Genomic DNA, 26,203 nt, shown 5'->3' on the forward strand with positions numbered 1-26,203 from the left:
GCAGAAGTGCCTGAGGGGGGGAAAAAACGACAAAGGAGAGCTGTGAGTCTCTGGGCCAGTTGGGCAGTCCAGCCCAGGGAGGCTCAGCACCTCTGCTCCTCCAGGACAAGCTCTGGATTCCTCTCAGATCTTCCTTTTGAGGTAAGGCTGAAGCATTCTTCCTAAGCCTAAATAACAAATGTTATTTTGAAGGTATAAAAACCCCCAGTAAATTATAATGCTGTTAATGACACTGGGTGAGGCACGGGGTATCTTTCTAATAGGTTGAGTCAAGCTTAGGGGTGTTAAAAAGCCATAGAGTCCTTTAAACCTTACTTTGAGATGAAATAACACACAAATGGAGCTCAGCTTATGGCAGAGATTTAATTCCAGTGTTTCTCAGCACTACAAGGATGCAGTAGCTTCAGCTCAGTATTTTAAATGATCCAGGACATAGGAGGAGTAGATTTCTTTCCCTACCGCCAGTGTAAGCTAAAGTTTGAATTTAAAAGTTCTGTCCATCTTATGCTCTAAAAAATTCCACTTGAAATACCAAAGGAGCAAAGAAATCAGTTGTGCCACATTTCCCCCAGCTGCCAACCCCTGCAGCAGCACAGGGTCAGTGGGCACTGAGGGGTGACCACAGGAGGGATGTGTGGCATGTCCAGGATGAGCTCCTGGTGTGCCACCTCTCCACCCCAGCCAGGATCTCCTGGGAGTGTCAGCCTGCTGAGGTTGCTCCCTGGGACTCTTAGAACAGCCTGGCACAGCTTTAGCTGTGACACAAACCCCGTGGCAGAGGTGGAGATGTGCACAGGTGACACACAACATCCTAACCCTCACTTCTGTGGGGTAAAAAAAGCAACCAAATAATAGCAGGTAGCTTATTCAAGGAAGTCTAGAGGTCATTGCACAAGCTAAACTCAAATTTTCATATACCTGGGTTTAGTGAGGCTATCAATGAGGGAAAATCTGTTTAGAGACAATGGCAAAATCCAGGGCAAGTGTTTGCAGCCATTTGTTGCAGCTGCTTTTCCAGCACTCCAGTGCCTGCTGTCTCACCACACCGAGATCCAGCCCTGAGGGCTGAATAGAAATATTTGGAGGAAGATAAACTCTGTCTTGCCTGTCAGCACCATGAGGCATTGTCCCCCAGGGGAACAGGACAATGTAAATCTTCCTTCCTTATGACAGGAAGGCTTGAAGGGATTAGGTCTGTAACAGCTCCGATTTTTCTACCTGAGAATCACTTAGAGAAGATCAGGATTTTGTTGAAAAGCAGATTTTAGCTCCAGATGTGACAGCAGAGCCGTTTGGCCATATGAGCAGAGCTCTTTTACATGGAGGTACTGAATCTTTTTGCTCATTAAAGGTCCTCATGGATGTTTTATGGATGGTTAGTAAGCACACATCTCATCTGCAAAAATCTGACAGGCAGCTTTATGCTTTACTTCTTTCAGTTCCCACCACCAACCTTAACCAGGCAAAATAATCCTTGTTTTGCTTGGACCATGTCATTTTGAGGAATCTGCCCTGTCTGTTGGAGTAACACACCAGTGCATGCTCGTGGCCACTCGGTTTTCTCTCATTTTTCATTAATAACCTGCCAATGACATTTCTCCCACGCACTTCCAAGAATTTGTTCCCTCGTGGCTCCGAGTTCCCTTCAGCAGATGCTGTTTTCCACAAGAGCTCAGCTCACACCACAGCCAGGAGTTGCTCAACACTTCTTGGTGTTAAGCCTACAGCAGATTAAAATTTCAAGCAAAAGGATTTTAGGGATTTTAATTGACTATATTGTTGTTGTTTCTTGGGTATGGAGCCCACCCAAGCCGATTAGGTCATGTAATGTGATAGTCTTTTTTTTATTTCATCAATAACTCCTCCCAAACTCCCCATGCTGAAGTGTGGAAACCTGAAATTCTGATTTTTATCAGTGTTTGCTGCTGATCTGTGATGGTTGGAGTGTATTGAGGGTGATGAGGCCTCTTAGACCCTGTGCTGCAGGGGTGGTGGTGCTCAGCACACAACATCTGGGTTTCTTCAGCTCATTCTTGCTGTAAAAAGGGAGAAAAAGTTTAATTGCAAATCTGCAAGAACTATGCAAATAAAACCTGCTGGTTTGGTTTTTGTTGTATTTGAAAGCAATTTTCAGAAAGAAATTGTCTCTAGGTTCAAAGATGAAGGCACTCCAGAGGAATATCAGTGTATTACAGCAGATTAAAATTCTCTTGTGGAAAAATGTCATGATCAAGTGGAGGATGAAGATGCAGAGCTTTCAGGTAAGAAAAAATTAAAAATAAAACCAAAATAGTAGCTAACTACCGAGAATGACCAATATCCCTGCCTGCCTCTAGACCCTAACTTCTTTGGGTAAAATTGGAACTTACAGCACTTTTGAGAAGCCTGACTGGTAATGAACACTCGGAGACCTGACTTTTTATTTTTTAATGGTGATATTTATGTCTAGTTTGTGACAAATGAGGGCACAGATGGGTTCTTGGAGCAGGTGATGGGCACAGTGCAGAGAATCTCTTCATCCACACCTAAGAAACGGATGTGAGCGCATCCCTCTTATTTATATTTGAATCCCACAAAGACTGAATTCCTCTTCTTTACATTTTTAAACCCCCAAAGAACCTGGTTTTATACGGCCATGAAATTCTCCTCCCTGCTGTAGGAGTGGATTCTGTCCCTGCTCTTCCTGTCCCTGGTGTTCGTGGTGTCCTCGTCCCCGTTCGTGATGAAAACCCAGCTCCCCGAGGTGCCCTCCGCCCACCTGGGCTACCTGGATGACCCTGCCTTCAATACCAGCGGGGTCACCGTCGCCTTCACCCCCGCCACTGCCACCACCAGGCACATCATGAACAAAGTGGCCTCCAGCTCCCTCATGACGGGTGAGTTTTGCTTTTTAAACGTTGAATTTTGTCGTTATTGAACCCGTTGTGCCTGTGCTGTGTTGTAGCGGTTCCTCAGCATCTTCGATCAGGAGATGGCTTCAAATTCATCCTAAATCCTCCGTTTTCACAAATATTTCTTCTCTAGGATTTAATCTACCTGTGAGGCCAGTGTGCCCTTCTGAACTGGAAAGCTCTGCCTTACCTAATATTCCATAATACTTTTAAAACATCTTAAAAAGCATTGTTTTGAGGTGCATTTCTTCTCAACTGAAGAAATCTGAAGAATTTAGAGCTGTCTCCCTGGGCAGTGGGAACTGGAAAAGGAGGATTTGCAGTGCTGAGAAAGAAAAACATTCCCTCAATGCCTATAGATGCATTTCCACACTCACAAAATCTCATGGCAATATTTTTCTGGCACTTCACAGGTATAAAACTAGTGGAACTGGATGATGAGAGAGCCATGGAGAAAACCTGGATTTCAAATAGGGAAACTATAGGAGTTGTATTTAAGGACAACTTCTCCTACCACCTCAGGTTTCCTACCACCCATGTGGTTATTCCCAATGAAGTCATTGGATACATAGGTAATACAAAATGAGGATTTCAGGGTGGTTGGCTGGTGTGGACAGGGTGGGAATAATCCACATTTGTTAAATGACAGAATATTCTGTGGGTTTGGGTTTTTTTTTTTTTCTTCTCACTGTCCATTTGAAGAGTTTCCCACAGTGCCAGTGTGTTCTTGTCTTACATTTAATAATGAAAATTAATTACTTTTCCTTAGTGTGATGCCCTTTGCCTTGTAGACACCTGCTACAACTTCTCCTGGAGTATTTGTGAGAGCCCAAGGTACTGGTACAAAGGCTTCCTGTCCCTGCAGTCCAGCATTGATGCTGCCATTATAGAGGTAAATCCAATTTAGGAACTGATGGAGACATCCTTTTATTTTAAATATAATATAGGAAAGGCAAACTCCAGTGTGGGAATAGCAAGGGATGGCTTTGTCAGAAAAGAAAGCTGCTTTTAAAAGTTAATCCAGGGAGGATGAAGCAGAATATTCCTTGTATAAATGCGTCTCACTGCAGAAAATAAGCAAACTACTGATCTGTTGACCTTGCATTCCTTTAGATGGTGGCAAATCATTCTGTTTGGGAAGAAATGGAATCCATTGCTGGTGTGAGGATGAAGTCCCGAAGCATCTTCTTCTCCATCAGCCTGGAGTACAGCTACTTCATGATGGTTATCATGATGTGCTTCTTCCCTTTCATGTACTTCTTATCAAGGAATGTCACACGAGAAAAGAAGCAGCTCAAAGAACTGATGAAGACCATGGGCCTGCATGACATTGCATTTTGGTGAGCTCTTTTTCACCTGGAATACGTCTGCCAAAAATCAGTCCGTTCCTGGGCACTTGAGAAGCCAATTAATGAGTTAAATGGGCTTAGAACTTTTCTCCAGCACTCTGTGAGATTGATTCCTGGTTGAGACAAGGAAGCACCGTTGTGCAAATATTTCAGTCAGTCAACGAAAGAACATACTTGCATTGCTTGAAAATTTATGTCAAATATTAATTGATGCAGCTGATCCCTGCTTTTGTTCAGTTTCTCATCCAGAGGGTTGAGCACGGCAGTAGTGTCCTTTGCTCCTGGGGTATTTCCTCCTAAGCTGCATCACCTGCCTGTTCTGAGGATGCGAAAGAGAAATGACTGCCACGGGAAATAATTAATATTTCAATGTAGACACTTCTGACGTGAGAATGAAGCTGTAAGCAGAGCTGTTAATACCCGCAGGGCTGATGGCAGCTTTCCCTCCCCAGGCTGTCCTGGAGTTTGCTGTACTCCCTTTATGTGCTGATCTTCTCCTGCCTGCTGACGGCCCTCGTGCTGCGGGAGCGCTTCTACGCCAGCAGCTTCCCTGCAGTCTCACTGCTCTTCTTCCTCTATGGCCTGGCCTGTGTAAGTCAAGCTTTAAAGCCAGATTTCCTCCCCAGATGATTTATTACCATGTTGATGAGCCTAACTAAGCATTGCTCCAGAGCCTTTGTGCTCAGGAGCTTTGTGGGCCACGCTGGCTGAAACATCTGAGTGGCTTTTCCAGGTCAGCAGCAGAGATTTGATTTGCAGCCTGAAGGGCTGACAGGCTCTGGTTTGGCTACAAAAGGCCCGGTTTGAAACTCAGATCAACCCACTAAGAAGGGCTTTAGTGTATTTTATTATACAGCCTCAGCTCGGCAGGGATCTGGTGCAGATGGAAATGCTGCTGTTAAGAATATTTATTTCTTTCAGTGGTTGAAGGAAACTTCTGTCCTTACAGATCCACCTGGTTTTCATGCTCTGCTCCCTCTTAAGGACCTCCAAGATTGTCAGCTGCATGGGCTTCTTCATCATCTTTATCTTCGGGTTCCTGGGCCTGGCGGTGCTGATAGAGGATGTCCCCGAGCCGCTGAAGTGGTTCCTTGGTCTCATGTGTTCTTTTGCATTCAACACTGCCATCGCCAAGGTATGGGGGCACCACCCCTGCAGCTGAACCTTCCTTCCCCTGCTGGCAGAGAAAGGCCCAGGAATTCCTGCCCTTAGCTCAAAAACCCAGCTGGAAAACACCCAGGCATTGTCCCTCCCCCTGCACAGCCTGTTTGAAACCCCCAGGTGAGCTGAGCTGTGCTGGGCAGCACAGAGGGGCTCCATCCCATTCCCCTGCTTCAAAAGCAGATGAATGCAGAGACAAGCAGGGCCCTTGGCACAAAAAATCTGCTGTTGTGCACGTCTGCAACTTCCACACGGCCCCATCGTGCACACAACAGCCCCATTATCCTCGGGAACATCAGGGACAGCATCCCTGGCTGCCCACCACTCCCCTCCTCCTGGCAGCAGGGACTGTGCAAATCCAGCTCTGGGTTCCTGCTGCTGCTGCCCTTCCTCCATCCCTGCAGAAATCCCTACTATTGCCCAGCTTCCCATTAGTCACATCTGCACAGCTCTTGCTAGCTCTGGTAATCTAATATTTGATTTCTTGTTATATAATTAAAAAAAAAAAATCTGCCTGGGAGAGGAGATTTCTGCAGCAGTAGAAAAAGTCTGACTTTATTCATTCACCATATGGTTAAATCAATCATTATGTAAATTATAACATTTTTGTTGTGACTCTGTCACATCAAGAGTGCCCCTATCAGGATTTTTTTAATTGATCTCCTCTAAAACTCTGATCTTTTCTTCTGTTTCTGATTGTTCTGGAAAATTCTGGATTAAAACATGAAGATCTCTGCATGGAGTAAATTCATTCCCCTTCCTCTTTAGAAAGAAAGTAAGAACAGTTGGTCAGTACTGCAGATGATTTCTGGGTTAAGAAACAGAGTTGCATCCATGGTTTGCTGGCATCTGCATATTTTCCAGCCTGAAATTTGTTCTTCTTTCTCTTTTATTTCAGATTTTTGATTTAGAGAAATATGGAATAGGTTTCTCCTTTTCCAACCTTATGGGGGAAGCACACTTTTTATTTTCAACATACATCCTGCTGCTGTTTGACTCAGTCTTGTACATGCTGCTGGCTCTGTATTTCGACAAAATTCTGCCAGGTGGGAATGATTTATTTTTACTTGCATGGATTGCATGGGCTATACCAAGGAAATGATGCAGTGCTCCTTTTTTGGACTCGGCCAAAATAAGGTTTGGACTAAAATAAATTTATGATGTCATGGAGTGACTTTTCTGTTTCTGGAACACACCAGGTTCAGAGAATCAATGACAACAAAGTATTTAACATTTTTTATTTAATACTTTTTCTTTCTAATTAGGAGATTATAGTGTAATAGTGTAGGATAATACTTCAATTCATTACAAAAAGCACTGAATTCATTACATAATTCCCTGAAACCATCCTTCTTGTCTCCTCTACTTCTGCTCCAAACCTGGCGGGGGGTTGACAGGAAAAAAGTTCCAATTTTGTACTTAATTTAAACTCCTAAAAGTTTAGCCTAGGATGGTGTCTTGGCTGTGCCTTTGGTTGATGTCAGGCCATCTTTTTGCTTTCCTGGCAGGCAAATATGGGATCCCAGACCCTCCTTTGTTCTTCCTGAAGGCCTCGTACTGGATGAGGAGCAGGAGACGCTCCAGCAGGGACGAGCCCAGAGCCACAGAAAACCCTGAGGAGCTCCTTGGGGATGATGTGGAGCCTGTGCCCCCCGAATTCCTGGGGAAAGAGGCCATCAGGTCCAGAGAGAAGGCATTGCTTGTGTCTGGTTTAGTGCTCCCCACTCCTTCCATCAGCTTGGGTTGGACTTTTCTAGGCAGTTTTCATGTTCCTGAGGCTCTTGCAAAACATTTTGTTTCACGGAGAAAAATTAGAGATAAAAAAATAATTCAGACTGGTCGCTAAAGGTGAAATTTAGGTAAATTTAGATTTAGAAACAACTGTGTGTTTTTTTGGTTGGTTTGTTTTTTGGGTTTTTTTTTTTGTGGTCTTTCAATGTCCTTTAGGGACAAAAGGGGGAATGAAGAGGGTAACCCATTGTAAAAGTGTTGCAATGGGCTTGGCTATGTCTTTGCCAGTCCTGGTGCCCCATTTTTGGTGCCAGGCTGGGATGTTCACACCTGGGCACAGAGCCTGTCAAACCTGTACATCTCAGCTCTGATTCTTAGCACCTTTTATTTTCTCCATGCCATTTCTGTCATTGTAACTTAAGGTCCATAAAAATGTCAAAGGGCAGCAGGGAAAAGCATTTACAGAAATCCCCCAGTAATAACCTCCTTACCTTCCTTTTAGGCTTCACAATATTAAAAAAGCCTATAAGAAGAAGGATGAGAAGACAGAAGCTTTAAGAGGTATGAAAGCTGTGAGATTTATTCCTGCTAAAGACAAGGAAACACCGTTGTGCAAACAGGCAGTCAATGAAAAAAAAAACACTTGCTTGAAAATTCATGTCAAATATTAATTGATGTGACTGATAACTATTTTGCTCAGTTTTTAGTGATTTGCTGTTTTTTATAAGACTAAAGAGAAGAAAGATTTTAATTTTTAAAATTGTTTTATTTCTGTCTTTTCTGCTAAACACAGACCAACTCTTTATGCCTTTAGTTAAAAGTTTGCAGAGCTTTGCCCCACTCAGTGCTCTTTTGGCTGATTATTATCACTTAATTACTGGACTTTTTGCCTTCTCCTGCCTTTGGCAGTGAGGGAGGGCAATTCAAACCTCCTTTCTCCCCAGACCTGATGTTATTTTTGTTCTAGGTCTGTCTTTAAACGTTTATGAGGGTCAGATCACCGCCTTGCTGGGCCACAGTGGGGCTGGAAAGACAACGCTGCTGAACGTGCTCAGTGGGCTCAGCTTCCCTTCAGCAGGTAGGAGCAGGCTGGGGTGGGGTGGCCTTGAGCCAAAAGCTCTAAAGATCAATTCATTCCCCCTCATCCCAATGTCTTGGTTGGAAAAGCCAGGTGTCTGCTGAGGAAGGGAGGAGCCTCCCTTGAAATGGAAAATGGAAACCCTCTTCCTCCAAATTATTCTAATTTTGAAATTAAGGGGCTATTAGGCAAAGATAAGGGAATAGGAATAACAGTTCTTTATTAGGAAAAAATAAATTAAAAGAAAATATAAAAATAAAAATGCAATAGTACAAAAAAAGAAAAAGAAAACAAATCACAGAGTCAGAAATGCCCTGTCCCCCCGTGGGTCAGGGAGGTGGCTCAGCCCCATCCCAGGGGGGCTCAGCCCTCCTGCAGTGCCAGCTGTGCTTCTGCTGGAGCAGGATCCTGCACAAGGGGGGAGTTTTCCTCTGGAGCTCCAGGGCTGGGGGAGATGGGCCTGGGCTCCTCTGGGAATGCAGGGGGAAGGAAGCTGCTCCTCTGGGAATGCAGGGGGAAGGAAGCTGCTCCTCTGGGAATGCAGGGGGAAGGAAGCTGCTCCTCTGGGAATGCAGGGGGCAAAGGCTGCTGTGCTGTTCCCAGGTCAGATTGTATCCAGGTAGGAATGTTTGGCTCCTCCCCAGGCAGAGAATCTCTCATGGATGATGGAATTTTCTCAGTCAGGCAGGGACACTCACTGGCCCATGAACAGGAGATAATTAATAATTAATAGCCCATTAACAGAAGAGATCTCCTGGAGGGAGGATTGGCTGTGGCAGAGATGAAGAAAACTGCCCAAAGAGCAGCAGAGACCTGCCCCACCTCTGACAGATGGCAATAGAATATGGCCAGACTATTGCTACCCCCAGCCACATCTTGCATTTCCAACCTAAGACACCCATTTATCCCCGTGAACAGGCTCTGCTACCATTTACAACTGCAAACTCTCTGAAATGGGAGACAGGGAGGAGATCAGGAGCATGATCGGGATTTGCCCACAGTTCAACCCGCAGTTTGAGGTCCTGACGGTGAAAGAAAACCTGAAAACTTTTGCGGAAATCAAGGGCATCAAGTCCAAAGAGGTGGAGCGAGAGGTGAGTGTGTGCTCCCCACCATTCCACAGAGTCTCCTTTTGCACTAGGAAGCTCAAAGAATCCCCCTGGGTCGTCTGAAAATTGAAGCTCCAAGCCCCGTCCAGCCTGGCCTTGGACACTTCCAGGGATCCAGGGGCAGCCACAGCTTCTCTGGGCACCTCACCAGCACCTCACCCCCCTCACAGGGAATAATTTCCTTCTGATGGCTAATTTAAATCTAAATCTACCTAATAAAGAATGGAAGGACAATGGCTGCTGAGAATGGATATCCTTGTGCTGTTCTAGGTGCAAAACATTCTGGAGCTGCTGGATATCAGCAACATTCAAGACACACAAGCTGAAAAACTGAGTGGTGGACAGAAAAGGAAGTTATCCATTGGAATAGCCATGCTTGGAAACCCCCAGGTAAAGCAGCAGGCATGGTTCCATGATGTAGGAAGGACTCAGGTCCAGCATAATTAAAACCTTGGCCATGTATTTGGCCCTAGGATTTCAGACTTCTTTAAAGTGCTTATAATTAGAATGAATAAATTTCATAATTTCTTTCAATTTTTAAATTCCTAACCCACCTTGCCAGCCAGGTTTTGAAGCAGGCAGAGCTCCCTGAGCTCTCACAGCCCCCAGACTAGCTGCCCTTGTCTGAAACATGCCCTGGGTCTCTTGCCTTTAGAACACCAAACCCCAAAGATGCGCTGTGGCAGGCACATTCTTCTCTCTTTCAGGATTTTTCATAGAGGACCACAGAGGAAAGAAAGAGAAAATTTTTTCTATTTCTGCTCCTTCTTTTTCCCACGTAGAATGTGGTTGGAGAATTGTTTCCCTGGGGTGATTGCTCAGTTGGATTCTGGTGAGGATTGTTTGGGCCTGGTGGCCAATCCAACCCACCTGGGGCTGGACTCTTGAGAACAGGGTCATGAGTTGGGAGGAGTTAGATATGGTAGTTAGAAAAAGTAGGTTTGTAGTTTTAGCATCTCCTTTAAATTGTATATTAATGTATTTTAGTATAGTTATAATAAGGAAATCATTCAGCCTTCTGACCTGGAGTCAGACATCAGCATTTCTTCCCACCGTGCTCGCCTGCATTTCCAAAACCGCTCAACTGCTCCGGCGGCGGCGGATGTCTGATCCCACCTTCCTGCAGGTTCTGTTCCTGGACGAGCCCACGGCGGGGCTGGATCCTCTCTCCAGGCACCGGGTGTGGAGCGTCCTGCGCGAGCAGCGGGCGGGGCGGGTGGTCCTGTTCAGCACCCAGCTGATGGAAGAGGCCGACATCCTGGCAGGTGAGCGGGCCCTGCTGGGGCATCCCCGCGGGAAAAGCCCGCAGCACAAAGCCCCAAAAGATGGCACCGACTGCTCTGCGCTGCAAATTCCTTTGGCTTTTCCTTTCTCCAGACCGCAAGGCTTTCATCTCGCACGGGAGGCTGAAGTGTGTCGGCTCTTCTCTGTTCCTGAAGAAAAAATGGGGGATTTGCTATCATTTAAGGTATCTCCTTAAGCCCCAACAATACCTGGCAACATGCAAGTACAAGGGGACACCAGAATTAATGAAAGGCCAGAGCCGATGTCATCAAAACAAATTACCTCCATTAAAATCCAGCTCCACTAACTAAAACAGCAGTAAGATTTAGGGTTAGGGTTAGTTAATCCAGAGTGGGGAATGAATGAAGAAAACTGAAGTTTCCTTTTTATGCATCCATAATATGGTGGATGTTGTTTGTCTGGGTGGGTTTGAGTTGTTTTTATTCCAAACCTAAGCATCTGGTTTTTTTCCCACAAAACAGGATCCATGTCAGTGAATCTTGTGACCTGGAGAATGTGACATCCCTGGTGAAAGGGTACATCCCCAATGCCACGTTCTCAGGACACACCCAGTATGAACTGAGATATAAACTGCCTTTAGAAAATGTGAATAAATTCCCAGGTAATTTATATGAAAATAATTGAGGATTATTCATAGGGGGGAAAAAATAATGACAAATGTGTTGAAGGAGAAATGCAAACGGAGATTTTTTTTTTACAGGAGTCAAAACCATTGCAGTTTGGGTTTTCCCCACAATTTTACCATACATTTAAGAGTAAACTCTGCAACAAATGCTTTTCTACTCTCTGTAGTGACAAACCCTGCAGGCTAAACTGGGCCATGTATGTTACTGAGAGTTCAGTTCTCTTTCTGATAAATGAAAAGAGAGAGATAAGAGAAAACTCCACACAACCTGCACTGCTCCGTGCCCATTTCTCACCCACCGTACCCATCACTTCAGCCTGACCATCCCACGAAGGGTGAAAACAGTCTGAAATGTTAATGCTAAGCAGAAGAACACCTTCCATGAGGGATAGCTCTGGCAGTTTTGTGTTCCTCCACACTTTTGTGTCCTGGAAGTTCATTGCTTTGCTGCATTCTCTGTCACTGGAGATGCTCCAGTCAGGTTGGCTCAGCTGAGGCAGAGTGGTTTGGATATCTGTGCTTACACCTTTATTTTATCTCTGTCCTCCAGATCTGTTCAGTGGCCTCGACAGCTGCTCTGAGCAGGGAATTATCAACTACGGAGTCAGCATGACAACCCTGGAGGACGTGTTCCTGCGGCTGGAGGGAGAAGCCATGGCTGATCAGGAAGGTAAAATTCACAATCCACAGCCTCTTGACCTTCCATGAATCCCCACCTAGAAGCTGGTCTGAGACATAATGTGCACGTGGAAACTCTCTGCAGGTGAGCCCGTCCCTGGGGAGGAGTGGGGAGCAGCAGGAAGCCCTGAGGAGGCCAGGCCAGGCTCCCTGCTGCTCTCGGACACCGGCACGTCCTCGCTGCAGGGCCTGGCCCTCTGGAGGCAGCAGGTCTCTGCCACGGCACGCGTGCACTTCCTGAAGCTCAGGAGCTCGGTGAAGAACCTGCGGTCCATGTAAGTGCCCAAGGGGCTCTGTGGGCGAGCAGGACTCCTGGGCTCATCAATGTGACTAAGCAGAAGCCGCTTTATTGTTCACATTGTGCTCTGTTTATACACCCTAACACGACTGCACACACCATCACGCATTTCTTGATTGGTGCCTCTATCTTGTCCACAGGTTCTGCACGCACTTTTCAGGATATGTGGCTGGTTACAGTCCAGTGCTTCACGGACTTTCACATTTTTCACGGCCTTTATCTAGTTCTTGTGGTCTTGGCGTTTTGTTTCTCAGCCTCTTCTTTCTTAATTTAGCACAATTTATGCCCCAGTATGTCCCAATTTATGTCCCAATTTATGTCCCTTGACGAATTCCAGAGGGTTCTGACAAGAACAACCAAAAATTGTTTGGCTGGAGCACGCCAAAGCCCAGGCTGTTCAAACCCACAGCTACAGGGCTCTCTCCTGGAGGTCTGGAAGTGGACCCGGTCACACCAGGCGGGACGATATCCACACCCCTGTTTTGAAGAGTTTGGATTAATTGATATGAGGTCTTGGCTAGGAATGATCTTGGTCATCTGGACCCAGAGAAGGGGAAAGTTTTTTGCTTTGCAGCGCCAGTAACACAAAATCTCCCCTTTGTGCATTTTCATTTCTATGCTGAATCATTTATGCAAGAGAAATCCATTTTCTTTCCCAATAAAAGCATCATTTAGAAATACTTTTTGGCAAATGGGGGAAGCTTTAAAATAAATCAGTGTGTACAGAGAGTACTTTCAGGCTTCCTCTGCTTTTTTTCTTTTTAATTCTCTCATGTTGCCAATGTTTGAACTCATTTGGCCCCGCTGTTGTTCAAGCTGGAGGTCCTGGGAAGTCTGAAAGGCATTTCATGGTGCTAAAATATTTAGAAGGTGCTAATTTATGAAAACCTTGTAGCTAATGGAAATCTGAAAGGAATTTCATGGCCCTGAAAAGCTGAGCAGTCTGGATCTGAGGTTCTCTCCCTGCTACATTTTGAGTCATTTGGTGAATGATCAAGGTTTGAGGTTTCTGGAAATAAAATTCTCTCTGGTCATTGGTGACAAGACCTGAGGGAATGGCTGGAGCTGTGCCAGGGAGGGTTAGGTTGGATTTTAAAAGATTCTTCCCCCAGAGGGTGCTGGGCACTGCCCAGGTCCCCAGGGAATGGGCACAGCCCAGGAGCTGCCAGAGCTCAGGAGTGCTTGGACAGCACTGCCAGGGATGCCCAGGGTGGGATTGTTGGGTTGTCAGGGCCATGAGTTGGTTCATTGTGGGTCCCTTCCAAGTCAGCATATTCTGTGAAATATTCAGGATATTCTGTGAAAATTGCCAAAGGTTTTTAACAGAGCATTGAGTAATCTGAATATCATCCACCATTTCCAGCACACAAATGCATTCTGAACACACTTCTGCTGAATTTCTCTTTTCAGAGTGTTTATTCATCTCTTTCTTAACACAGTTTGCTGCTCTATGTGGTTTTTCTGCTTCCTCTGGTGTTGCAAGTGTGCATGGTAGCTGGCTGGCAGAGTGTGAGCGCCTGGCAGCTCTCTCCTGCACGGTACTTCTTGCCCCTGGGGAGGAGATCCTACCTGGAGACCACCACCCTCCTGGTCTACAACCACACAGGTGAGGGGAAGAAGCTTCTCCTCCTTCCCAGTTCTGGGTTCTTGCTGCTCCAAAGGAAATGCAGGACAGAGCAGATGGGTGTAGATGTAGAGGATACAAGGGGGATGAAGGCTTTAAGGAGGGAGGAGGGATTGTCTTTAGAGGGTTGTGAGGGACATCTACTGTGGCTTCAGCAGCTGGTGAGACCCTGATGAGAGATGTGCAAAAGGATATCAGAGCAGGTGAGATAAGGTGGGGACAGGGTTCTCTCTCTGCCACAAATCCAGGTTTCTATCCAAGCAATTTCAGATTTTCAAAGGAGGCACCACACTCCAGGCTCTCTCGTGCTGAGTCAAATTAATGAGCTGCTTCCGGAGTTTCACCTTCAACATTCCCATGAGTGGACGATATTTCATGTTATTCAGCCAGAGAATGACACTGGTATCTTCATCAGACGGTCCCAAAAGAAAATTCATTTTATAGCACATCAGAAGAGGTTAGAGGAAGAAAAGGACAATGCAAAAATTCAGTCTGAAATCCATTAACTTCCTGAAAACTAAAGTGCAGCAATCCAGCACACATGTGCTGGCTGATCCCCACGGTTATTAGATTTCTTCTGTTTTTGCTTGGTGGCCATGGATTTAAAAATAAAAATAAAATTGTCAAAGACTCTTTTGTTTTCCAGTGTTATGATTCCTCTGTTTTTGGTCCTCACACCAGGCACAGACGTTGACGACTTCATCCATGTGCTGCAGAGCCAGGATATTGCAGTGGAAATAGCAAAGGAGGAAAATATCACAGAGGAGCTGGAACACAACGGTGCTATCGTACTGTTCCGTGAAGGTCAGGTGAGGATTGTTCTCCTCTCCCTCCAGTCTCCTCACAACAATTGGATAATTCAGCAAGGTACCTCCATCAGCTCTCTCCTTGGGATGGCCCTGCTGACTTTTTGTAAGATACAAGAATTAGAAAGTGTTTTGAGCAGTAAAGTCCATGCTAGAGGGGGCCTTATCTCCCTGACCTTCCACTTCAAAATGTACATTTTTAGACAGCAATACAGACTTCCAATACCTCATAATTTGTTTTTTTAGCAAACAAGGCATAAGCAAATCTATTTCAGGCCTGGATTTTCCTGGCATGCTCCTTTTCTACTGCTTCCCTGCACATAAGAAAAGCCAGGAGCTCTCACCTTCTTTTCCTGCTCTTTGAAGAGCTACAGGTTCACTGTGCTGTGCCACTTGGAAGCTATCAACTGCTTCCCAGTGCTGGTGAACGTCATCAGCAACGCCCTGCTGAGATCCCTCAACTCCACCAGGCACATCCAGGTCTGGAGCCACCCCTTCTTCTCTGTAAGTGAAGCCAGAAGCTGTCAGAAAACCATTTAAGGTCTCACTAATTAAGCAGATTTTAGTGGGGAACCCTGTAGGGCTGTCTGAACATGTAAATCCACCTTCCTTCATGGCGCCTCTGGAGCCACCACATTTGACTTCAGGAAAACCAGATTTTTCCCATGTGGGTCTCAAGGGCTGGTGGGTGGAGAGGGTGGCTGGGAGGATTTCTCCAGGAGGTTCCTTATTCTCTCCAGCACGTTATTCAAGCTTTGGCCTGTCAGTTGATGGAAGAGAGAGCTCCCCATAAATCTGGGATGGAGGAGTGGGACCTGCACCACCCATCTCTCCTCAACAGCAAGCATTTTTCATGGCTCTGCTTTGGGGAAACCTTCACAAATTTGGTTTCAAATCCCTCTTTTTTGTTCATACTGCCCTGTAATCCACGAGAAATAGAGTAAAATTAATGATAAAATGAATTGTAGGCATTTTCCACAAATGTTCTCTTCCTCTGTTTTCAGCTGGTCAATCCAGGATACTGGGATTATATTATGTCCTTTTACCTCATTTATATGCTGCTGTTACTCCCTGGTTTTCCTCCTCACTTCGCAATGGGTTACACACAGGATTGCAAGGTAAATTCCTTGGAATGGAGCAGGTTTGGGGTGGGCAGAAGGGATCACAACTGCATTGCCAGAAGGATGTTTGAGTACAGAATCATGGAATCATTTAGGCTGGAAAATACCTCTGAGGTAACTGGGCCCAGCCCTGTGATTGGCAGCTTGGGGTGTTTTGATCCATGAGAAACTTTGCAGCCAGCACAAAATATTGAAAGACAAAAGGAAGCCAGATTTTACCCCAGTGATTTTATCCCATGAGATCACATTTTACCCACAACAGCGTCAGATTTTATTCCCTTTTCATTCCCTGGGGCCATTCCCATGGGTGCAGTTGGCCAACCAGGCAGGGGCAATAAACCACCCTTTAACACTGTGTTTTCCCAGGTGGGAGCTCGTGCCCAGCTGCGGGTCTCAGGGCTCTTTCCCTCAGCCTACTGGTGTGGCCAGGCTCTGGTGGACATCCCTCTCTGCTGGATCCTGATCTTCTCCATGCTTGGGCTCCAGTTTGCCATGAGCAACATGATTTCTGGCAATTCCAGCGTCACCCTCTTGCTGGTACATCCCATTCTGGTCCTTACTGGTTTACTTGGAAGGGATTGAGGGAAAATATTTTGTGTGGGGGCAGCTGAGACACTGTGGGTGCAGATGGTGCTGGAACACTCTTGGTCCTCTTACTGACCTTGTTTCAGCTCCTGTCCTTTGGGTTTCTCCAGCTGGAAATAAAAGGCAATAAATCTTGCCTTAATGTATTCCTTTACACCTCAGAGTAAAATTGTGGCAATTTCTAAATGCCCTGATCTTACTCTGTGATCATTTCCACTGCTGCCCGTTGCTATAGATGGGTTTCTGGTGGTTTACCTCACTCCATTTCCTCCAACAAAAGCCTTTTTTCCCTGTAGGTCACGGGGATGTTGGGTTATGGAATTTCCCTCGTTCTCTTAATCTACGTGATCTCCTTCAACTCTCGCAAAGAATGGAGCTGTGATCTTTGGTCTTTAATCCTGATAGTGGTGAGCACATTGTTGGATAATGCGCTACAGGGATTGCAGACATTCTGAGATCTTGAGGATGAGCTAGATGTCTAAACACCAAGCAGAGATGTGGAGCATAAATCTGGGTGTGATTCATAGCGGCCAATTCTGTATTAAATTTGTATCACCGTGTTCTGTTGCCACAATCCTGCTGTGACTTGGGGGAATACCTGGATCCAACATGAACTGGTGAAGGAATGGAGACAAAAAAATAATTTATCACTCTGCTTACACCCCACATCCAAGAGTTGTAAAGTGTTGGGACAGGAGCCATCAGGCTGGACACTGATAATCCGAGCCTGACCTGGAAGGAGGTGGATTATTGGCATGGACTGGGATGGGAATGAACAGGATGGGATCCCATGTTTGACTTTTCTGCCTGAGGCAGCCCTGTCCTGGGAAGAAGTCTCCTCAGCTGGCCCAAAGCAGCAGCCAACCCTCACACAGAGACAGCTGAGGATCTCCTGAGCCTTCTCTGTCTCTCATCTTTCTCAATTTTTTGTTCATTTTTATAAATCCAACAGGGAATTGCAGAGCTAGACCCACACAGTTGTAAGGCGCAGCAAGTAACCTTTCCCATCAACTGAGTTACCCTCTTGTTTTATTTTCAGGTGTGCTTTATTTCTCTTTTCATCAGCAGAATCATCAACAACCTGGGAACCCTCACCTCCCTCTACACTTTGTCCCTCTTGGTTCCTGTGTACCCCCTGATGGGTTTTGCGATCCATCTTGTGTTTGACTCCCACGTGAGTGCTGCTTCTGGGCAAGGAGAGGCCTAAAATACAACCCCTGGGTCCTCGTGACCAAAGTCTAGTGCTAAACTGCCCCAAAATCTGGCGGTAACTGCACCAAAATCTTGGGGTAACTGCCCCAAAGTCTGGCGGTAACTACACCAAAATCTTGGGGTAACTGCACCAAAGCCTGGTGGTAACTACACCAAAATCTTGGGGTAACTGCACCAAAGCCTGCTGGTAACTGCCTCAAAGTCTGGTGGTAACTGCCCCAAAATCTGGTGGTAGCTGCCTCAAAATCTGGGGGTAACTGTCCCAAAGTCTGGTGGTAATTGCCCCAAGATCTGGTGGTAACTGCACGCTGAAGTCTGGGAAGGCTCATCCTGGGTGGGATTTTCCAGAGTGCATTGTTAAGTGACTCTTTCAGCTCAGATCTCATTTTCCCAGCTGTCCATTACGGCTGGAGGTGACTTCTTGTGTAGTTGTGACAGCAGATTAGGTAAAAACTCTCAATTCTTTCCATGCAGAGTCATAGAATGGAATCATGGAGTGGTTTGGTTTGGAAGGGACCTTAAAGCTCATCTCGTTCCACCCCCCGCCATGTGAGGGGACACCTTCCACTAGACCAGGTTGCTCCAAGCCACATCCATGCTGGTATTGCCCAATTCCAAGGATGGAGCAGCCACAAAGTCAATCAACTTGGCTTGACCAATCCTAAGAGAAAATCTGAAGCCATGGATCTGTCTTTGCATGGAAAAAAAAAAAAAAAGCAAGTTAAAATTTAGAATACTCACAAGAGGCTTCACTCCATGTCAGCCTACAGGGGTGGTGGGAAGTCAGCTGAGAATTTAACAAAACCCCCCAGCTATGTGCAGGACTGTTGATAAATTATAAATTACTGCAGGGTGAAGTCTCCTCTGTCCTGTCCCACCCACCTCTTCTCCACTGGGACCCAAAGCAGAGAGGTTTTCCTGGGACAGAACATCTGGAAGGAGAGTCTGGTCCATGTACTGAGAGCTGTGACATGTTCTGCTGTAGGACCATGGTTCCCAAAGCCAAACATCTGTATCTGTTCATCTGTATGCTGAATGTCTGGGGAAAATCAGAAGTTCTGCAGATTTTCAAAGTAGTTTTGAGTGTTACTGCATTAACCAGAATGATACTATAGAATTGCATGTCCTTATTGAGTATTTTCTTTTATTCTTACAGAATTTTATGCAGGACAGTGAGTCATTTGGTGCAGCTTCAGACAGTCATGTACTGATTGCTGTCTTTGCAGTAAGAAAACATTTAACGTTGCTTTTATTTAGGACTGTGGGTCTCCTAAAGCCCCTCCTCAGGTATGAGGAAGCAGGAGGAGGATCCGGGTGGGTCTGGATAACATTTTACCCATTGTGCTAGAATAATTTCACGCCTTTGAAACAGGGAAAGCAAAATGAAGTAAGCCCAGATCACCTCATGCTGTCCTGTTATTTTATGAATCGGGGTTTTTTCTGCCCTTAGTGCTTTCTGCAGTGTTGATTACCCTGAGTTTAAGCCGTTTTCACAAGTTCTGTTTCCCCCACATATTTTACAGCACTGCCACCACCTCAGTGCCAGCTGTGGTGGGAGGCAAGGCAAGGCTGTTAATGTGGCAACCTCTGGTTTTCAGCCTTACATCCATTCTGTGGTGTTCATTCTTCTTCTTCGCTTTCTGGAGTTAAAATATGGAAAAGCAGTGCTGAGACAGGACCCCATATTTAGGTTTGTATGAACACACATGCACAAATGAGATCTAAACTCCTGCCCCACTGCTTCTTCTTGAATGCATTGCATTTGTGTCCCTATTTTTAAATATTTTTTTTTAATACTGGTGATCTTTTGATGACTTTAATAGCCCCTTAAATACTGCAGTGGTGTGATAATATAAAACAGCTTTTAAGCTATGTAGTGCCTCCACAGGATATTGCCTGTGCTGTGGGATGTACCAGCTTCTCTTTTGGAACAAAACAAAGATTATAAACGTCATCATTATCATCATCATCCCCAACAATAACAATAATGATGATGATTATAATAGTAATCATTATAATATTGTATAAATTCAATCCCAGGGAAATTCCCTCTTGGTTTATCCAAAATGAACTAGTGGAGAGCAGAGGTAAAGAGCAAAATCCTAAGATAAACCTGGTGGGTTTTCAGGATTTCCCCAAGAAAAGAAAGCAGCCAGCAGCACCCCAAGGAGCTCGAGGAGGAAGATGAAGATGTCAGAGCTGAAAGGGAAGCAGTGAGAAATGCTGTGGTGGCTCCCAGTCAGGAGGAGGTACCCCTGAGTGTTGTCCTTCTTGTTTTGTTTGATTTTCTACCTGGTAAAACACAAACCAGTGCACGTCAGTGCTCTGGCTGTGCTGTTCTCACTGAGAAAATCAAAATTCCGAAAGTCTGGGTTCCCTCAGGAGAAGAAAGCTCTTAAGAGGAACCTGGACAATAAAGTGTCCTGTCACACCTCATATTTGTGGTGAACTATAAAACAAAGATCTTCAGGAGGTTTTCTGCCTTTTTAATGGAAAAAAATAACTGAAAGATTGATGCTACCCAGGATAATAATTTAATCTTGCTCCTTCCTCCTCACTTTCAGAAATCAGCCATTATAGTCAGCAATCTGTGCAAGGAATATAAAATAAAGAAAGCTGGCTCACTTTTTAAGAAGAAGAAGAAAACAGCCACCAAAAACCTTTCCTTCTGTGTTAAAAAAGGTGAGAACTGGGACTGCCCAATCTGTGTTGAACCCCAAGTTAATTCTCAGTTACCTGAGCAAGGACAGAAAGGTTAAATTAATTTGTTCTGTTGTTAAAGCACCTTCAGTCTGGGCTTGATGTGTTATTGGTGCATCCTATTAATGACCTGTGACTGTCCATTATCGAAAATAAAGATAAAATAAAGATCCTGGGGAGAGAGGACCACTTTAGCAGTGGCTCCTGGGAGCAATTCACAGCATCAGTTTAAGTTGAAATCTTAAGAGCTCTCCAAGTGTGTATTTTATACAATAAAACAATTTATTTTATATGATCTTTGATATTATTATGCTGCCATTTCTATTTTTTCTTTTGTGGGACTGTATATATTGATATATTTCTTGTATATTTATGATTATTCTTGTATATATATGATACATTTCTTGAATGAGGAATAGGCATAAGAAATTCTGTGTATTATTGCAGGAGAAGTGTTAGGACTTCTGGGGCCCAACGGAGCTGGGAAAAGCACAGCTATCAAAATGATCACTGGAGAGACAACCCTGACTGCTGGGCAGGTAGGGGACACCTGGAGACAAGGGACAAAAGTCCAAACCTTGCACCCACGCTATGCTGTCATTTTTATTAAGGTTGCAGTTTTGTCAGAGCATTGTTAGTGATCAGGGTTTTAACTGAGTTTATCGTGCTATTATTAAGTAATGTATTAATAAGGCGATGGTGAGCTACTTCTAATTTTGATAAGCTGTTGCATCTGCCCTAATTGCCATGTTTACATTTAAGAACAGTGTGAAATCACTCCCACCCAGTGAGTTTCCTCACTTAAACCCCATAATTTTCCCATGAACCACCCCTTGGGTGGGAAAAATAGTAAAATTAAGAAGAAGTTCAGAAACCTGTGACAGCAGGCTCAGAAACAGAGAGAGCAAAAGAGCTCAGAGCTAGCTGCAGCTGCAGAGTCTGAAAATAGAAAAGTTACAATGGTACAGCAAGCAAGGACAGCAAACAATGGTTTGAGTTTTAGGCTTGGCCAAGATCGACCTTAAGAGTGCAGAAAAATATTCCTAGCAAGAGGGCAGAAGGTTTTAAGTTTAATAATGAAGTATTGTGTGTTGTAATAGAAAGAAGACAAGCCAGCATTGTGTGAAGCAGGTGTACATGTGCTTTTAGTGACTGGCTAGAACAATTGTCTGTAAGCTTCAGCAATGTGCTATTGGCTAGAAAGTTTTTTAAATGCTCTGTAACAAAGAAATCTTTGGCTGCTGCTGGCTGTACATGAGCTTTGCCATCTTCCAATTGTCTCAGCCATGTAATGAGGCTGATGCTGCCATAAAAGCTGAAGGGACTTATCCCAGTAGTCCCACCTGACGTTCCCCCCCTTGCACAGCCCCCTGAATGTCAGGCTAGCTCAGAGGTGCTAGGCTGTGAGGGGAGGAATATCAGGAGATGGGAAAGATTTCCAAAAGAGGCTCTTACCCCAATATGTGTTGGTTCAGCTCTCTTTATTCTGTGGTGTCCAAGGGGAGAGAGGGGGGGTAAAAGAGAACGAACAGGAAATGTCAGGGGTCTGTACAGACTTTGGACAGGGTGGGCTTCCCTGGCTCTTCACCAACCCCGTTGGGGCAGGAAGGAGAGGTCCAGGGTTATCTGATCAGAGTCACAGGGAATGGGGAAGGGGAAACAGAGTGCCCATGAGCTCACTGTGACACCCATCCTGATCCTGAAAAACCCCAAGACACCCTTGTGCTGAGCAAGGCTGTGTGAGAGGCCAATGCCCAGCCTGGTTGTGCAGGTGCTGATGACGAGGGGAGATGGAGGAGGCTCCCTGGAGCAGGCTCCTGCCTTCCTGGGATACTGCCCCCAGGAGAACCCGCTCTGGCTGGACCTCACCCCGCAGCAGCACCTCAGGGTCTACGCGGCCGTCAAGGGGCTGCAGCAGGAGGACGCGGCTGCTGCTGTCCACAGGTACAGATGGAGGGCTGGGATGCTCCGTGTTCCACCCCTCACTCATGGGGAGGGCACCAGAGAGTCTAAATTCACAGAGGAAACCTGAAGGAAAAGCAGGAAATCCAGCTGCAATATGCTTTTGTGCTGTGATTTAGTGAGTGGGTTGAGAAAACCGCCGATTTTCCTAAGTGTGTTTGGTGGGGATAAATTTACCACTAATGCCCTCTTAATGTTATCTCTAGGCAGCTTTTCTGAAATCTCTTTGGCACCACAAGAAAGGGTGCTGAGCTGACACTGGCAAATGGGAATGGATTTGTAATGCTGTTGACATTGGTGATGGGTTTAGAAAAGAGCGTGTGGCTTCTTCAGTGCACTCTGCTTCAAATAGTCACTGTCTTTTAGTAACACAATAAATGTTTAATGAAAACAAGCAGGAATCAAGAGCAAGGGGAGAAAAGTTCGTTTATCTTGTCATTTTGGGTATGCTTGATGAGAGTATTGATTTGGAGCAATAAAAATGTTCTTTTTTCATTTTCCCCAAAGAATTGTGAACGCTCTGCAGCTTCAAGACTACTTAAACAAAAAAGTCAGAAAATTACCTGCTGGCATAACCAGAAAGGTGTGTTTTGGGTCACCTACAATGAGCATTGCAATGCTCAAACACTAATTAAAACTCCCCTTTCTGAGTGGAGGGACCAGGCTATGCCCTGAGCCACCCGGGAGAGCCTCGTGTTGGGCGGGGTGGTGGAAATGAGCCTTTCCCAAACCCGCATTTCATAAATCACAACTCCCATCAATGAGGAGGTGCTGTCCACAGCTCTGCGTGGGGACAGTGCCGGGGGCTTTGGCTGAGTCCCTTCTCCATGTCACAGCTGTGCGTGGCACTGTCCTTGCTGGGCAATCCCTCCGTGCTGCTCCTGGACGAGCCCTCCACCGGCATGGATCCCAACGGGCAGCGCTGTGTCTGGTGAGCAGCAGAAACTACAGAGAGAAAATCAGCCTTCTGAGAGCTTTATCCTGATTCTTATTACTTTTTCATTTACTTACTGTTAATACATTTTTCTCTGTACACTTTAAAAGTTTTGAGGCTACTTTGCCTTTCTAATCCTACCTCACTGCAGGAAGTGAGTGCATTAGTAATTAGGCAGCACTGAACCCACCACACTCATTAGCACACTAGCCAGAAAAATCTCAAAATTGGAGAAATCTCCAATTAGCAAACCAAAACCACTACATGGAATTGGTGGGCACAGGGCCACCCCCATGGGAAAGGGACGGGAAGCCAAAAGGAGATGCTTGGAGTTACACGAAAAGGGTTTTACCCCATCCACAGATGGTGCTGTGCCTCACGTTGCAATGGTTCTGTTGGGAAATACGTTTCTTGTCTATTTCTAACTCAGGGATGAGCAAGGAGAGAGAAAACCTATTTTACCTTCATCCTTTTAGCAACTTCAGGATAATCCTAAATGGGATTTGGGAGAATTCATGAAGAACCTCAAGTCAAAAGTATTTTTGTCACTATTTCAAAGCATTACCATGTGCTCATTAATCTAAAGTTGCTGCACGTGAAAATTTTATTCTTATTTTAGGGGAAAGGCATTTGGATTGGACAAAGAACAATGATATTTCTGGGGAGAGTTAGATTTTCTTTTATATATGTATTTTTTTTTCACTCTGATGCCCAGGAAGACAATCCAGGATGCCCTGAAAAGCAAGGAGTCAGGAGCCCTCCTGAGCACGCAGTACATGGAGGAGGCAGAGGCCGTGTGTGACCGTGTGGCCATCCTGGTGTCCGGGCAGCTCCGGTGGGTGACAGCCCCTGGCTGAGCTGGAACTCACCCAGCCACTCCTCCAGCCTCACCTGCCATGGTTTTTGTGCAGTGTGCCATGGTTTCCTTCTCAGGAAGGAGCAGGTGCTGAGGTGACAATGATTTCACTGTCACCTCCTTGCCTCCCTGCCCTGCAGGTGCATTGGCTCCATCCAGTACCTGAAGAACAAGTTTGGCAAAGGATATCTCCTGGAAATCAAGGTCAAGGATGCAGAGAGCACTGATGCTCTGCACGCTGAGATTCTGAAGATCTTCCCAGGTGCAGCCCGCCAGGAGAGGTAACTGTAAAATATGGGATGAGGAGCTGTTCCAGCACTGCCTCATCCCTGAAACCATCCCTGGTGGGCTGGCCAGACACAGGAGCTCAGCTGGAGAGGGATGAACAGCTCCCTGCAGGGGGATCTGATTTCACAATGTCACCACATCCAGCCCTCCTGTGATCCCAGCAGCAGGACATCCATAAAGGTTTGACCTAAGAGCTCAACACAGAGCAAGAATCACCTTTTCTTCTGTTTCCTCAAGGTGCCCCTCTTTGCTTGTCTACAAGATCCCAATGAAAGATGCCCTGCCCCTGTCCCAGTCCTTCTCCAAGCTGGAGGAAGGTAAGAGCAAAACCAGGTGACTTTTTGAAAAGGCAGAACAGCAACTGCTTGCTTTTAACCCTCTTCCCATTTCTCCACAGCCAAACGAAGCTGCAGCCTCGAGGAGTACAGCTTCTCCTTGAATACTTTGACTCAGGCAGGTGATTTTTATACATGCTGTAAAGGTAGGAGCAGGGACAAAAGCTGCAGCCAAACCCAGGCTAGTGCAGTGGCAAAAGGCAGTTCCACCAAAAAAATGCCTGAGGGTGGTGGGTGAGGGGTCCTCTACTGGCAAAGTGGTAGAAAATGGTTTGGTTTTTTTACTGCTGGGATTTTTCATGGTGGGAACAAGTCTGGCTGAAGTCTCAGACCCCACTTGGTCGAGAAAGGCTCACAGCACACCCAAGGATGGAGCTGCCCATGCCCAGCCCCTCTGGGTGCCCTGGAAACAGCAGATTATTTATTGCTGCTTGTACATGGCTGGTGGCAAAGCTGAGGAATGTTTAAGTCAATCCTTTGGTGGGGAAAACCTGTATGGAAATACCTACAGGCAGGGGATGCCTGTCTGGTTACTCCAGAGAGCACAGGAGGCTCAGCTCCTGCTCCCCCCAAAAAGCCTCTCCACACCTCTCCCAGGGCTGCAGAGCTGTGCCTCCTGCAAAGGAGCATCCCAGAGAAATAACCCAGGCTTTACCTTGCCCATTCCAGGTGTTTCTGGAGCTCTGCCGAGAGCAGGAAAAGGATAATTTTGATCTGACTTTGGATGGCACTTTTGACTGGAAACAGCTGCAGCAGGAAGACTGTTAAACACTCATGTATGCATTGCTCAGTATTAACCAAACTGCACATATTTACTGCCACTCTCAGTGTACCACAGAGGGGGGAACAGGCTCCTCTCTGAGCAGAAGGTGTTTCACCTGCACTCTGCAGGGCTCTCTGCCCTCCTCCAACCTCCACTTCCAAAGGCTGGCTGATCCAACAGTGCCTGCTCTGGGGAGAGCTCTTGTCAAGCCAGGCAGGGTGAAGCAGAAGGACTGAAAGCTTTGCAGAAAGAAAGGTCCTAATCCATCTCTGGGGATGAAATCTCTCTGGATCTGGGTGCAGCAGGGAATCTGGACATGCTCTGCCCTCCTGTGTTCCTCTCCCACTCATGTCTGGGTCTGCCTGCCTACGACGTGTTCTTGCTGGAATTTGCACTCCATTTTTATGCCCTTCCAATAAATATCTCTATAGAAACTGCAGTTCCATCCTCATCTGTCATCATTGCTGGGGACCCCGAGGAACAGCTCCAGCTCCCTCCCCTGGGGATGGGGATGCTGCAGAGGGCAGGGAGATGTTTACCTGGTTCAGCAAATGCTCAGCCCTGCCCTCCCTGCACTCTGGGACCAGTAACTGTTGGTCCTTTCCTTGGAAACCACCCAGGTGAAGAAGAGAAGGTTCCAGGGATTCCTAAGAGCCCCTTCCAGTAGCTAAAGAGAGCTGGAGAGGGACTTTTTACAAGGGCATGGAGTGATAGGACAAAGGGGAATGGTTTCAAGCAGACAGAGAGCAGCTTTAGATTGAATACTGGGAAACAATTCCTCCCTGAGAGGGA

General features: G+C 45.9%; 1 protein-coding gene across 2 annotated transcripts; it reads left to right on the forward strand.

The window, feature by feature from the left end:
• Positions 1–25,850, forward strand: LOC110474453 (ATP-binding cassette sub-family A member 10). Of its 2 annotated transcripts, XM_031506377.3 has the most exons (39): positions 1–141; positions 2,152–2,261; positions 2,660–2,876; positions 3,305–3,463; positions 3,683–3,783; positions 4,005–4,231; positions 4,693–4,831; positions 5,190–5,375; positions 6,300–6,447; positions 6,910–7,081; positions 7,635–7,693; positions 8,100–8,210; positions 9,129–9,304; positions 9,590–9,709; positions 10,446–10,584; positions 10,697–10,787; positions 11,086–11,225; positions 11,800–11,919; positions 12,013–12,202; positions 13,665–13,831; positions 14,531–14,658; positions 15,022–15,159; positions 15,660–15,773; positions 16,143–16,313; positions 16,658–16,768; positions 17,401–17,535; positions 18,730–18,798; positions 19,172–19,263; positions 19,702–19,822; positions 20,138–20,255; positions 20,721–20,812; positions 22,045–22,217; positions 22,743–22,818; positions 23,072–23,166; positions 23,885–24,004; positions 24,166–24,306; positions 24,551–24,630; positions 24,711–24,766; positions 25,318–25,850. In XM_031506377.3, the coding sequence occupies exons 2-39, from the start codon at positions 2,160–2,162 to the stop codon at positions 25,414–25,416; spliced, it is 4,893 nt and encodes a 1,630-aa protein (XP_031362237.3). In that variant the 5' UTR covers positions 1–141; positions 2,152–2,159; the 3' UTR covers positions 25,417–25,850. The 2 variants fall into 2 exon arrangements, with proteins under 2 accessions (XP_031362237.3, XP_085412774.1); XM_085556648.1 differs by lacking the exon at positions 18,730–18,798.
• Positions 25,851–26,203: the final 353 nt, after the last annotated feature.

This window comes from Lonchura striata, chromosome 18 (genome assembly GCF_050655825.1).
Source record: "Lonchura striata isolate lonStrDom1 chromosome 18, ASM5065582v1, whole genome shotgun sequence".
Classification (NCBI taxonomy): Eukaryota; Metazoa; Chordata; class Aves; order Passeriformes; family Estrildidae; genus Lonchura; species Lonchura striata.

Bases quoted from the DNA above. Each gene is read 5' to 3' on its own strand.
- LOC110474453 (XM_031506377.3), top strand. From the start codon at position 2,160: ATGAAGGCACTCCAGAGGAATATCAGTGTATTACAGCAGATTAAAATT. The intron at 4,232-4,692 runs GTGAGCTCTTTT...TTCCCTCCCCAG, and splicing joins CTGCATGACATTGCATTTTG to GCTGTCCTGGAGTTTGCTGT. The intron at 19,264-19,701 runs GTTTGTATGAAC...GTGGGTTTTCAG, and splicing joins AGACAGGACCCCATATTTAG to GATTTCCCCAAGAAAAGAAA.